The sequence below is a fragment of the Mixophyes fleayi genome, chromosome 6, assembly GCF_038048845.1.
Source record: "Mixophyes fleayi isolate aMixFle1 chromosome 6, aMixFle1.hap1, whole genome shotgun sequence".
Taxonomy (NCBI): Eukaryota; Metazoa; Chordata; class Amphibia; order Anura; family Limnodynastidae; genus Mixophyes; species Mixophyes fleayi.
In genome coordinates, this window is record NC_134407.1 from 171783602 (window position 1) to 171795820 (window position 12219).

Genomic DNA, 12219 nt, shown 5'->3' on the forward strand with positions numbered 1-12219 from the left:
ACAACAAATACAGATAAGCTGATAATGCAGATCAGGTTATTTACGGGACAGTGAGTGAGAGTGATGGTAATATCCAATGTGAAGTAGGCCTGAGCTCAAGAAAACAAAGGCTAGGGAAGCAGGCCTAGAGGCAGGGGAGGGCTGGCAAATTTTAGCCTGGGGGGCAAGACTCAACCTATTTTAATGGAAAAAAATGCAGGTGGCCCAGCGACCCACACCAAGGTAGCCTACTATGGGAGTGGCCCGGGGGACAGATGCCCCCTTGCCCTTGCCTAGAGCTACAGAGGGTGATGGAATAGCAGAAAGAGAACACCAGGAAAGAGGGCCCTGCTTGTGAGAGCTTACATCTTAAAAGGAAGAGGGAGACACAAATAAGGTTGTAACGAGTGGAGGTGATAGCTGAGGCAAGGGAGGTAGGAGGAGGGCTGATAGGCTTGAATAAAGAAGTGAACGTTGTGGTAGCATGCTCCACAGCTGGGGAGCAGCCTGGGCGAAGTTCTGGGGGCGGGAGTGGGTATAGGTGATCAGTGTAGTGAGGCGGCAGTTATTGGCAGAGTATTACCAACAACAAATGACCCTTACTACCACTTCAATAATCGCTGCATTTTATACCTTAATTACAACTGAACTTTCACAGTTTAGCAAACGTTAAACTCTACAGCGGAGTGTAACATATGTTAAGCTGTGAATGCGCCAAAAGGGTTTGCATGAGGATGTTTTACCACTTCACTACTAGGGCATTTTTTTTCACCCCCTGTGCTGAGCCAGTTTTGGGACATTTGAGCTCGTCACATAGTTTTAATTCATTTTTTTCTGTGTAGTAACCACTAAAATTTCAACTTGCTTTTTTCATTAGACTGCATTTTCAGGATGTACCGTTTTTTTCTTAGTAACCTAAGACTACAATACACAGTAGTTAGGGGTGCAATAGAGGAACATTTTTATATGCTTAAAAAAAAGTTGGGCAAACATTTGATAAAGAGCAATTATCAACTTTTAGAAGAGCTGCAAGTCTCCCGACAAAAACGGTTTTCTATTTCTATTGATTAACTAGGCATAAATGGGTGCCAGGAGTACAAATATGCACCTATCACTTTTGTTAACATAAATATTTCTTTGGTGATCAACAGACTTGCAAATGTGGTTACCCTGCATATCTCACAAATGGGGAAGAGAGAATTTAGGTTTCTTAAAAAACACCCTATGTAATTACAAACATATTGTAGGTTTTGTTGTTTGGAGATCATGTTTGATCACTGGATAACAAATAAAAAGGTCTCCACTCTTTAAGACAAAGGTGTCCCGTCCTTTTTTTATTTTTTATTATTCTTTTTTAAAGCAATATGAAGGGTGGAATCCTATCTCTAAAATCTTCCCCACTCCCCATATAGGAAGATTGAGGCTCTTAAAAACACTCCACAGTCTCTCATATTTTCAGTGCTTGCTGTGTAGATGGCCCATGCACGTTGTGACCTCAGAATACGCGTGCACTCAAATCTGAAAAGAAGCAGATCTCCTTCTGCAGCATTACGGTGAAAAAAACCAACAACAGATCATGATGGGAAGGGATTGGTGCGTTTTATTTTTAATTAATTAACTGCAGGAGTTGGGACTCTTCCTTCACAATCAAGGGGTTAACAGAGGTTTGGCTGAGAGTAAAGTACTATGATGTAAATGCAACAAAACAGAGTTTGGTGATGACAAAATACATAGTGGATGGTAGTCACTCTCTTCTACCATCTGTCTTGATTTCCCTCTTGGCAAAATGTTGTTTCTGTTTCTCACCTTTCATTGTACAATTCCAAAAACATGGACTGCGTTAATAAACAGATGCTAAAAATACTTTACCATCAATTATTTCATGTGTATTGCAAATGGGAAAGTCAGTGGGGTTAAACAGCGGAAGGGACACGATTATGTAATGAAATGGGTCATGTTGGCAAGTCTGTATCTAATGAGTATTAATACCCCCACTTTCATGCAGTCTGCCACCTCTTTCAACAACTGTTTATAAATCAAACCTGCTTTAGATCAGCACTTATGACTCACTCAAGGAGTGCCCCACAGCCAGTGACGGCCTCTTGACCATTTTAATACTCGCAGAGCTCAAGAGACTAGATCAGTGTTGGCTAACTGGTGACACTCCAGGTGTTGTGAAACTACAAGTCCCAGCATGCTTTGCCAATATATATCAGCTCATGCTGGGACTTGTAGATTCACAACACCTGGAGTGTCACAGGTTAGCCAACACTGGACTAGATCATCCATAGAAAAGAACAATCATTCATAGCGTCCAATGACCAAATTATTGAAAATGGAAAAAGATTCACTTAAACCAAATTACATTATATCATTCACAAGCCAGCACCCTGCACCAAACCTATATAGTCTGGAGCACTAATGTAAAGAGTGGGTGATAGGGAGATGACACGATGTTTAAGATAAACACAATAGCTATTTAGGATTACATGACCCACTGGAGCCTCTGCCAGGTCAACACAAGGCAGTTACGGTAGACCAGTCCCCCCCCCTCTGCAGAAGTTGTCCAATATCAAACATCCCACTACCTTTGGTGGTTTTCCCAATGTAGCATAAGGCAGGGGACTCATGTGGTTGGTTCCCTTCCACAATTTCTTGGAATACACTGTTGGACCTTGCCATTGGCAAGTAGGGACAGCTGCCGAATTAACTTCACACCTAATGACCGTAGATAACACCTGAAGTTCTCCAGTAAATAACCTGCCTTGCTCATCATGCTTACAAACAATATGGGCAGTTTTTAGTGGACCAGATCTGTAGTCTTTCCTATTTTGAACCTTTAAATGACTCTGTAAAGCACAAGTGTGTGCTTGTATATATTATATATATACACACACACACACACACACAATTAAAAGAGAAACAGAAAATAAAGCAACATTGTTTATTAAACTGTTAATTAGGGGCTCCGTACAGTTTAATATGTGCAGTCATACCATTTAGTGCTATAATAAAATATATAGTTTAAATAAAGTGTATCTTTACAGAGGCAGTTCATCTTCCTTTGGGTTCTTGTCTCTTATTTCTCTAAGCACTTGTATTATGCACTGGCAGTGTATCTTCGTTAGTTATGTAAATCTTCAAAGCCCCACTGGCATTACATAAACACAAACTATACACAAGTTTATTTAAAAGGTTTTTTTTAATTATATTCTGCACCAAAATGGTTATTCTCAGTACTGTGACAAAAATATTCAAAACATATGCAAATCTGGACCCAATATCTGTTTGATGGACTTCAGTACCTAGTTACATCATGTTGGTGTTACAGTCTGTATAGTTAATATGTACCTGTCACCTAATCAATCATAGAGGCTGGCTGTTAGTGGGCTATACCAGTATTAATGAAAATGCAGCTTATTTATATGGGGCTGATATCACATAGGCATGAAGGATGGCTTTCTATGCAGTACCTAAACATGAACAGATCCGACCCATCTCATTAAAGGTGAAAAGTTCAATTACCTTCACAAAAAAAACAAAAATTTTATGGGAAAAAAAAAAAAAAAGTACCTTGGCATGTCTGTCTATTCTTGTCATTAGTGCCAGTTCTGAAAAGGCCACCTAGCCAATGACGCTTATTGGTTAAATAAATTGTCTCCACCTGTTGTTGAAGCTCATCACAGTCATAATAAAAATATCAGCATGTTTCTGCTCTTGTTCCCTCTAAATCTCTCTCGTACTTGGGCTTTTGCCATTGCCAGAAGCCAGGCTGGTCCGTGGCCTGGTTCTGCCAGTCCAGGGTATTATTAAGATCCAGGGGCTTGTTTAGGGATGGAGGGGGGGCTGATAGCACCAGATGGGAAGCTCCAAGCAGCTGCTCCTCTCCACTTTCATGTATGGTGGGAGAAGTCTGTGGAGGGCCCGATTCTCCAACTTTGAAGCTGCCGTTATGCAAATGGTACAATTCAGAGCCAAGCAGAGGCTTGTGTGCTCAGGCTGTCTCTGTATTGTAATATTCATCAGATCTTTTATTGAAGAGGCGAAAAAAAAAACTTGCATAAAAGTAGAGCTGGTCCTAGACATAAGATATACTATTTCAGGGAACTTCTGAACATTGATTTCTGCTCCAAAATAGTTAAACCATGCAGGAGTAAAGGCAAAGAGACACGCTCCAATCTTCTTATTTTTTTTTTTAATACTCCCACAGTTTCCACTTAAAATTTCATCCCTTCCATCATCAATAAAATAAGTCAAAGTTAGACATTGCCGATTAAAAAAACAAAAAAAAAAGACACACATATATATATATTTATATCGTTAAACAGTGAGTGAGGTCTGAATACGTCATTTCAAGGCTTCTGGAAAAGAGGATCAGTGGGACGGCTTTTTGGATCCTTTTCCAAATTTGGCATCCAGTCCTAAACCTGTGGAAAACAGAACACAGCACGGTGAGTGTGGCAGGAAGAGAGTGGGCACAGCGCGTGAGCTATACTGTCATATACTATGAGTATATGCTTATGGCTCATTTGTGAAGGGTGCCTGCCAAGTCCAGTTGGCAGCACACTGCTAACCCCACCTTATCACTAAGCAACAAGACAATGTGGGCACATGGTCAGTCTCACAGGGGACTTCAGTGGCAAAATCTTGGCAATACTACTGGTCAATACTGGCCTTGGCAACAAGTAGCTCGCCTACTTCTTTTAAACTACAACCTCTAGCATTCTGGAGGGCAGATAATGTTAAGAGATAGTCTAGAAAAAAATGGAAATGTTGCTTACTTCTGTTGTCTGTGCTCTTCTGACATGTCTTTCTATCATCAGGCAGAGTGAGGTAGGTGTGTGTGTGTGTGTGTATCCCTGTGACCTATTGTTCTCTATTGATAGATTAGCTAGACAGCAGCCATGTTGTATTCACGAGCAACAAATGAAGCAACTCTGCCCTCCGCCGATGATAAAAATACATGACTGAAAAGTGTCAAAAAGGAAACAAAATGATAATGTAGGATTCAGACAAAAAAAAAAAAAAAAAAAATGCACCAGCTAAACAAATATTCTGTGGTTCTCACTTATTTTGGCAGAACTATAGAGAGTTTAGCAGTCACAAAAATGATGATAGTACAACAGAAAAGCATGTTGATCATTCAAAGTCCATCTGCCTGTGGCACTTACCTAAAAACACCAGCAATGTCCCAACCCATTGTAAGCTACTAATCGGATTGGAGAAAAGAAGTACTGAGGCCAAGATAGTAAAGAACTTCCGGGTGGTTGTGATGATGGAACAGGTCAGGGGACCAAAATATACCACCGTCATGAAAATGAAGGTCTGGGAAGGAAAAGCGATCATTAACATATTACAGAATAATAAAATCCCACGTGCAGATATGCAAAGTAGACATCATTTAAAATGTATGTACCTGCCCGAGGGCGCTAGTCAGACTGAAGAGCAGAATGTTGTAAATGATACTTGGGTAACGTTCGGTGAAACTCAGGAACTCCCATAGCTCTCCGGTGAACAAAATGCCTATGGATTGAAACAAATATATATTATTCCGAGTCATTACTGTCTCCATTTTATTGGAGTCTGATTAAAAGACACATGTATAGATATACTTTGGAAAATGCTTTATAACTACATAAAAAAAAAAAGCAATGACAAATCCCCCCCTTGCAATGGAAGATACCATCTAATCTTACGCTGGCAGACTGGGTTTGACAATGGTTGCCTCCACTGTGTGTAGATGTTGTCTGCATATAATATAAACCCCACTGACATGTATTAAAGGCTCTCCACGGTGTTAAGGAACTGAACACAACAGCCACAGGCAATATTGGGAATTACTGGGGACCGGACGTGGGGCAGCAATTTAATAGTAAAAGAGAAAAGAAATATATGTTTTTCATTAGTAAAAGCACACTATCTTACTACCTATCTTATTGTGAGTTTGTGTTCATCTGAGAGATCAACATGCTTGCTCTAACATAACACAGACAGCTGCTGAACAGCAAAAGGTACTCGGTGTCTTAAAGAAAAAAGTCAAACTAGTAATCTAGCAGAATGGCAAGGAAATCCAACAGGTTGTGATGGTCCACTGGCAGAGTAATTAGCAGCAGTAAAATGCAGGTCAAATAATGGGGTTGGGTACTAAATACAGAGTACAGAAACCACGAGAGCAATTTGGCCTAAATGAGAAGAGTGATGGAGTGCTTATCGATAGTGTTTTCCTCTGACGGCTTGGAAAACAGACTTCACACAAATGCGGCGCATCAACAGGATGTCCGGCCAAAATGACGTCACTTTAGAGAGTGACACTCTCATTCCTGGTATTAAGGTGGTCATTTATTTAAGGATGCGCCGGGTGTACCAGCGGTACAATGTAGAATAGTTTGTAAAAAAACAAACCATTGTGTGGCCGGTACACCCGGCGCATCCTTAAATGACCACCTTAATCCCAGGAATGAGTGCGTCGCTCTCTAGTGACGTCAAGCTATAGAAATTTGCTATTCTCAAATATGAAGGTTAATGTATAACTAATATTTCGGGGTTAGTCATTTTGCTTAGAGGCTGGCCCCCAAAAAAACAGGATGTCTGTCATAGTTGGCCAGCGCAATAAATATTGCCTAGAATAGATGTTTACACACTAAGGTAGGCATTTGAAAGTATGAAATGTCTAAAAGTCCTTAAACGTGTCGTTTGCTATAGCAAGTGTCAATGGTTATTTGCAATTGTAAAAAATATAATTGTAAAATATATATTTATATTGTATAGCATGTGTATGTTAGTGCCATCTTCTGGCTGGAGAGATCTATAATAGCCTACAGCTTTGGCCTAGTCAACAGATTATTGTAATTGTGTAGCTTTTAGCAGTTTAATGTGCATGACCAATTTCTTTAAGAGTAGGCAGAGGCCATTCATAATGATGTGTGATATAAGTAGCAGAAATGTACTGCACATCAATTACAGCACCAGAGATGGCTAAAGGGACACAAACGTAAAAAAAAGTCTGGTTAACTGTACCTAGCACAGAGGAATCTAAGTTTGTTGAACTATAATCGTATCTGCTCATGACAAGATGTGTCTGCTTGCTCATATTTTTAGACCTTTTCCGGCCTTCGGGAACGAGTTATGCACCATTCTCATAACATTAGATCACACCCAGGCTACTGTATTGTAAGAGGATTATCACACCACAATTACATTTACAAATTGAAATTGTGGCACTGAATAAACGATTATCTGATTAATTAAAAATGATCAGACATTTATTACAATAGCTGCAATGTTTCAAGCCCTTCTAGCCCTTTGTTAAACTGATCAGCAGGAGTATAAACATATGCAAGTAATTAGACTGTTTAAATGGTATCAGAAATCTCATGATTAGCGTCATGTACATAATTGGCTGGATAGAGATTTAACACACACACACACACACACACACACACACACACACACACACACACTCTGTTTACTCCATTGTATACATGTTCAAGGATGAATGACCAAACAATGATAATATCACATGACATGCAATTATAATCAAGAGATTATCCTATAGAGGGCCACATGTGCGGCTCTCCATTCTTCAAAGGGCCCGCACACAGGAACCCGAGAAAGGACAGAGCACACCGCGTGACCTCCCTGCACTGTGCAGAGGAGGTCACGTGATGCGGAAGTCATCTGCTCCTGTTCTGATAAGATTGGGAGGAGCTGGCTGGGGGGCCGCAGGTGAAGGCGCCGGAGGCTGCCTGTTGCTATATAGGGTATATCATCAAGTCGACCACCAAACACATGTATGAAAATAAACAAAATATTGCAGTATTCAGAGAAATTCTCAAATGCATAAAGGAATTAGTAAAATATGTGTATATTAGAGAATACATACAATATATTTACTTGTTGCACAATATATGACTAGAATATACGTATAAAGACTATTATTTTTTTTCTGAAAGACTCAAATATTAAGCTAGGGGCCACAAAAAGAAGATAGGCCATAAATGCAATTCAAACCACGAGTCTGTATTTATCAAAACTAAAAAGGAAGTTTGATAACTACCCCTTGTAGTGGGTGGATCAAAAATGCCTCTCTCTCTCCTTAAGCATCATACCACCACCTGTATGAATGACGTATTCTATGATTTGAAAATATAATTTTGACATGGAATATTTGAAATAATGAAATCATATGGTAAAGGAAGATTTACGTTCGATTGTATATCTAAAAATCACACAATCATAGGGACCGTCTCCTCACCATATGGCAAGCCAAATACATACTTGATGGACTAAACAACAAAAGACATCATGTGAAATGACCTATAACAGGATAAGCTTTGTCAGTGTGTAAATTAAACATTTGATCCCCCCATTAAAACAGAGCAGTGTGCACAACCTACACAAGGGAACATTCCATTCTGTGGTGGTCTAGAAAATTAATATATGCATAACCCACAATTTTGGCACGCTACCTATATTCATCCTTAGCAACAAAGTTTTTCTGGAGGTGTGAAGTACCATAAATGGTACCCGAAATTCCAAAACATTGGCGTAGTTTTGTTTTTTTTGTCTTGTCTTTTTATCTCCTTAGCACATGCTGTATTTGGGCAAATAAGGGGTGAAGGTTATATGGTTACAAGAATCCTTTAAAGCAGGCCTGTCCAACCTGCGGCCCTCCAGGTGTTGTGAAACTACAAGCCCCAGCATGCTGTGCAGGTAGACAACCAGTTGATAGCTGGAAGGGCATGCTGGGACTTGTAGTTTCGCAAACATCTGGAGGGCCGCAGGTTGGACAGGCCTGCTTTAAATCTTTTTGTTGCTCCACTTATAGTACTTTGTGGTTCCCCTTGTGATAAACCTGTATTTCATCGAACCAATTCATCAAACCATCACATAAATTTATTGGGCTAGAAATTTGTGAACTTTTGGTAGAGTGTACAAAACAGAAGTAAACACAAATCTTTCACACCGCCTCCAATGGTCACGTGTGGGCATATCAATCAACCACTGCTCTGATATTGCCCAGTATCTCCCGCATTAATGGTAACTATGTATCTAAGTATCTCAGTCACAATGACAGGGGAGCTCTGGGAAGGGATGAAATGATTATGGGGAAGAGAAGCAAATAATATAACTGCATGAGACTAAAGCTGCAGACTTACTAGCATCATCATTATACACAGTCATCACTTCATATTTATATTATACAGATACAAAAAGGGAAAGTAATATTTGTATTGGTAATATTACAGCCCCTTTAAAAGTACTGTTGCCCTTGTGGCGCATTGACAAGAAGTATGTGGCAATCTAATATTAACAGAACAGCCTTACTAAAAGCCCAATTGAAATGTAAAGTTATTTGAGAAAAAGAAACAAACAAAAAACCACAACAGCTCTATAACGGTCAAAAACACCTAGGGGTAGATTTACTAAAGCTTCTAAGAAGGAAAAGGGGAAGTGTTACCCATAGCAACCAGAACCTAGCTATCACTTTCTAGAATGTACTACACATGTGCTAGAATCTGATTGGTTGCTATGGGTAACAGCTCCACTTTTCCTTCTTAGAAGCTTAGAAAACCCACCCCTAGTATGTATATCACCAATATATAGGCTTATGTATAGCATGTTAACAAGGTATTGTGAGGAGTTTGTATGTTCTCCCCGTGTTTGCGTGGATTTCCTCTGGGTGCTCCGGTTTCCTCCCACACTCCAAAAACATACTGGTAGGTTAATTGGCGGCTATCAAATTGACCCTAGTCTGTGTGTCTGTCTCTCTGTCTGTGTGTGTGTATATGTTAGGGAATTTAGATTGTAAGCCCCAATGGGGCAGGGACTGACGTGAATGAGTTCTCTGTACAGCTCTGCGGAATTAGTGGCGCTATATAAATAAATGGTGATGATGATGATTATAATATAAATTATATATTTATTTATTTTTGCTTTAGTGGCACACCAACACCAACACATTTTACTATGGGCCAATGATCAAGTCCAAATCTCAAGTATCACACTTGGCATCCAAATAATATGTTAAATACAGCAATGGAGCATATCCTAGGTGTCATTCTGTAAACTGTGTTTAAAACATGGAAATCAGTGTGTGTAACTGAAGTTAAACTCTGTTACCTGCTCCTAGGAATAAGCTGGAACAGAGGTTGATATGCAGCATCATTTGATTGGAACCAGTCTGGAATTGTGCTCGCATGTGATCCTGAGACACTCCGGTCAGCCCATCCAGGGTGAGAGATAGCAGCTGAGAGAGGATAAGAAAGGATGATAACATTTACTATACAGTAAAACAAACACTATTTTAAAAGATAATAATAGGACCAATAGTAAATAAAATATGAAGCCACTGAGTAATGTACTCACAGTGGCACAGAGGACAAGCAATGCTGTCATGCATCGGTTATGACCCAGGGTACCATCTGTGTCGAGTTTGGATTGATGAAGGAAACACAATATAAAGACATACTGCTATGTTATCTCTCTAACATTTTCCTGATGCATGTGTGTCTGTTAGGAAAATTAGATTGCAGGCTACACTGAGACAAGGAATGATTTGTCTACAAGTTCTGATTGTACATTGCTGCAGAATATATTGCCACTAAAAGCAACTGGCATTTATCCTGCGAGTGTCCTCAATACCTCCTGCCTGACCATCTTTATCACATGCGTGACCAAGTGTGAATGGGCTGAATTTGTTTATCCAATGTAAGAAACACTAGATGTTTGAGAAACATTTAAACAGTGAATAAACTGAATGTAGGGTAGGTATATCAAGAAAAACCAGTAACAAGTAGAGTAGATCAGGCAGCTGCCGATTTTCCTACTTTTGCACACAAATGCTAAACAATGATCATCGGATCGTATATCTTCCTCACCAGGGAAACACAATTTTATTTATTTCTTCAAGTCATATTCAGTTATTGAAAGCAAATCGTTTTTTTCAAAACAGGAACAATACAAAGTTACATACAATGGTATTGCCATAAAAGAATACATTTAAAAACACAAAGACAAGGAAACTAGGCTCGGCAGAATAGGGAAACCAGGGACCATTACATGGTCTGGGACACACATCGCAATGAGAGCTGAAAAGATAATTATATGTTCCATCATAACATTGAAGTGGAAACTAGTTATCGCTTAAGTACAAGATAATAAAGATTAACAGACAAAGAAGTATGGATAAAGGGGAAATAAAAGGATTACAGTGGGACCCTTCCCTAGCCCCCAAAGATTATTTGTCAATTGTAAATTACCTTTTATGGAGAACATAAAGCACATACATATACACACATATATATATATATATATATATTCTTTAACCTGTGACTTAAATAATCCTGCTTACATATTTTACTTCAGAATGAAAAGATAGTAGTTTGAACACTTATAACCGTTTCCCTTGTCTCTACAAGAGAATATGTCAGACAGCGAGTAGAGACCTCTAGCACTTTGTAAAATACTTAAAATTATTTAGAAGTTTAAATGATGGTTTGCACTAAATCACATATACGGCACACTTATTTGTATCATGTAATCTGCTCTTTATCAGTAATAAAAAGGCAGAGTATGGAACACAACTGCAAATACTTGCAACTATACACATGCAATCTAAAGAAACACGGCATTAATAGATTAAAGAGACACGTGTATGTGCCATAGGGCAGATATGTTTAAATGCCGGTTTCCACTAAGATGAACATAATGGTGATTTGCCAATCAGTGTTATATAGTTAAAAAAAACACGTAGGAGGCCTTTTCTAAAGCATACCAGACTTTCTTTCCATAACACCACTTAATCAATTGTTGGCTTACATGGGCTGACAGCAATATCCAAGGACATTAACTTGTATTTAAGCAATATCAAGGTTCTCCAAAAAATAGATACTGTGACATCACAAGATTTCTGTAATGAATGGGGAGGTCCATTCAATCCCCACTTAGCCCTCACTTTTCAGCACTGTATACAGCAACCCGGTGGCCAGGAACAAGAACAATGCCTGGCTCCATATCATCTAAGCTGTGTTCCGCTTATAGGGCCATATTGAGTGGACTTTTAAGCAGCAATAAGATCATGTCCGAAACTAAAGTGTTGCATGGGAGAGAGTCCAGTAAGCAGCACATTCAATGTGTTACTACTTCAGTGGGGCAGAGCTTTGTCCAGCTTCCGTCCTCCATATCAGCTCTCCTGGTGTTCTAGAACCACGAGAAGGGCATCATGAGTGATTAGTGAGC

At 39.4% G+C, this 12219-nt stretch overlaps 1 protein-coding gene across 5 annotated transcripts in view; it reads right to left on the reverse strand.

Moving 5' to 3' along the window:
* Positions 1–4162: 4162 nt before the first annotated feature.
* Positions 4163–12219, reverse strand: part of SLC35B1 (solute carrier family 35 member B1) — a 54148-nt gene continuing 46091 nt past the window's right edge. For all 5 annotated transcript variants that reach the window (XM_075177222.1, XM_075177225.1, XM_075177223.1 and 2 more), the window contains 4 exons: positions 10102–10228; positions 5396–5502; positions 5151–5304; positions 4163–4406 (listed from right to left, as the gene is read on the reverse strand). In XM_075177222.1, coding sequence (XP_075033323.1) covers positions 4354–4406; positions 5151–5304; positions 5396–5502; positions 10102–10228 — 441 coding nt within the window. In that variant the 3' untranslated portion in view covers positions 4163–4353. The remainder of the gene's footprint in view (positions 4407–5150; positions 5305–5395; positions 5503–10101; positions 10229–12219) is intronic.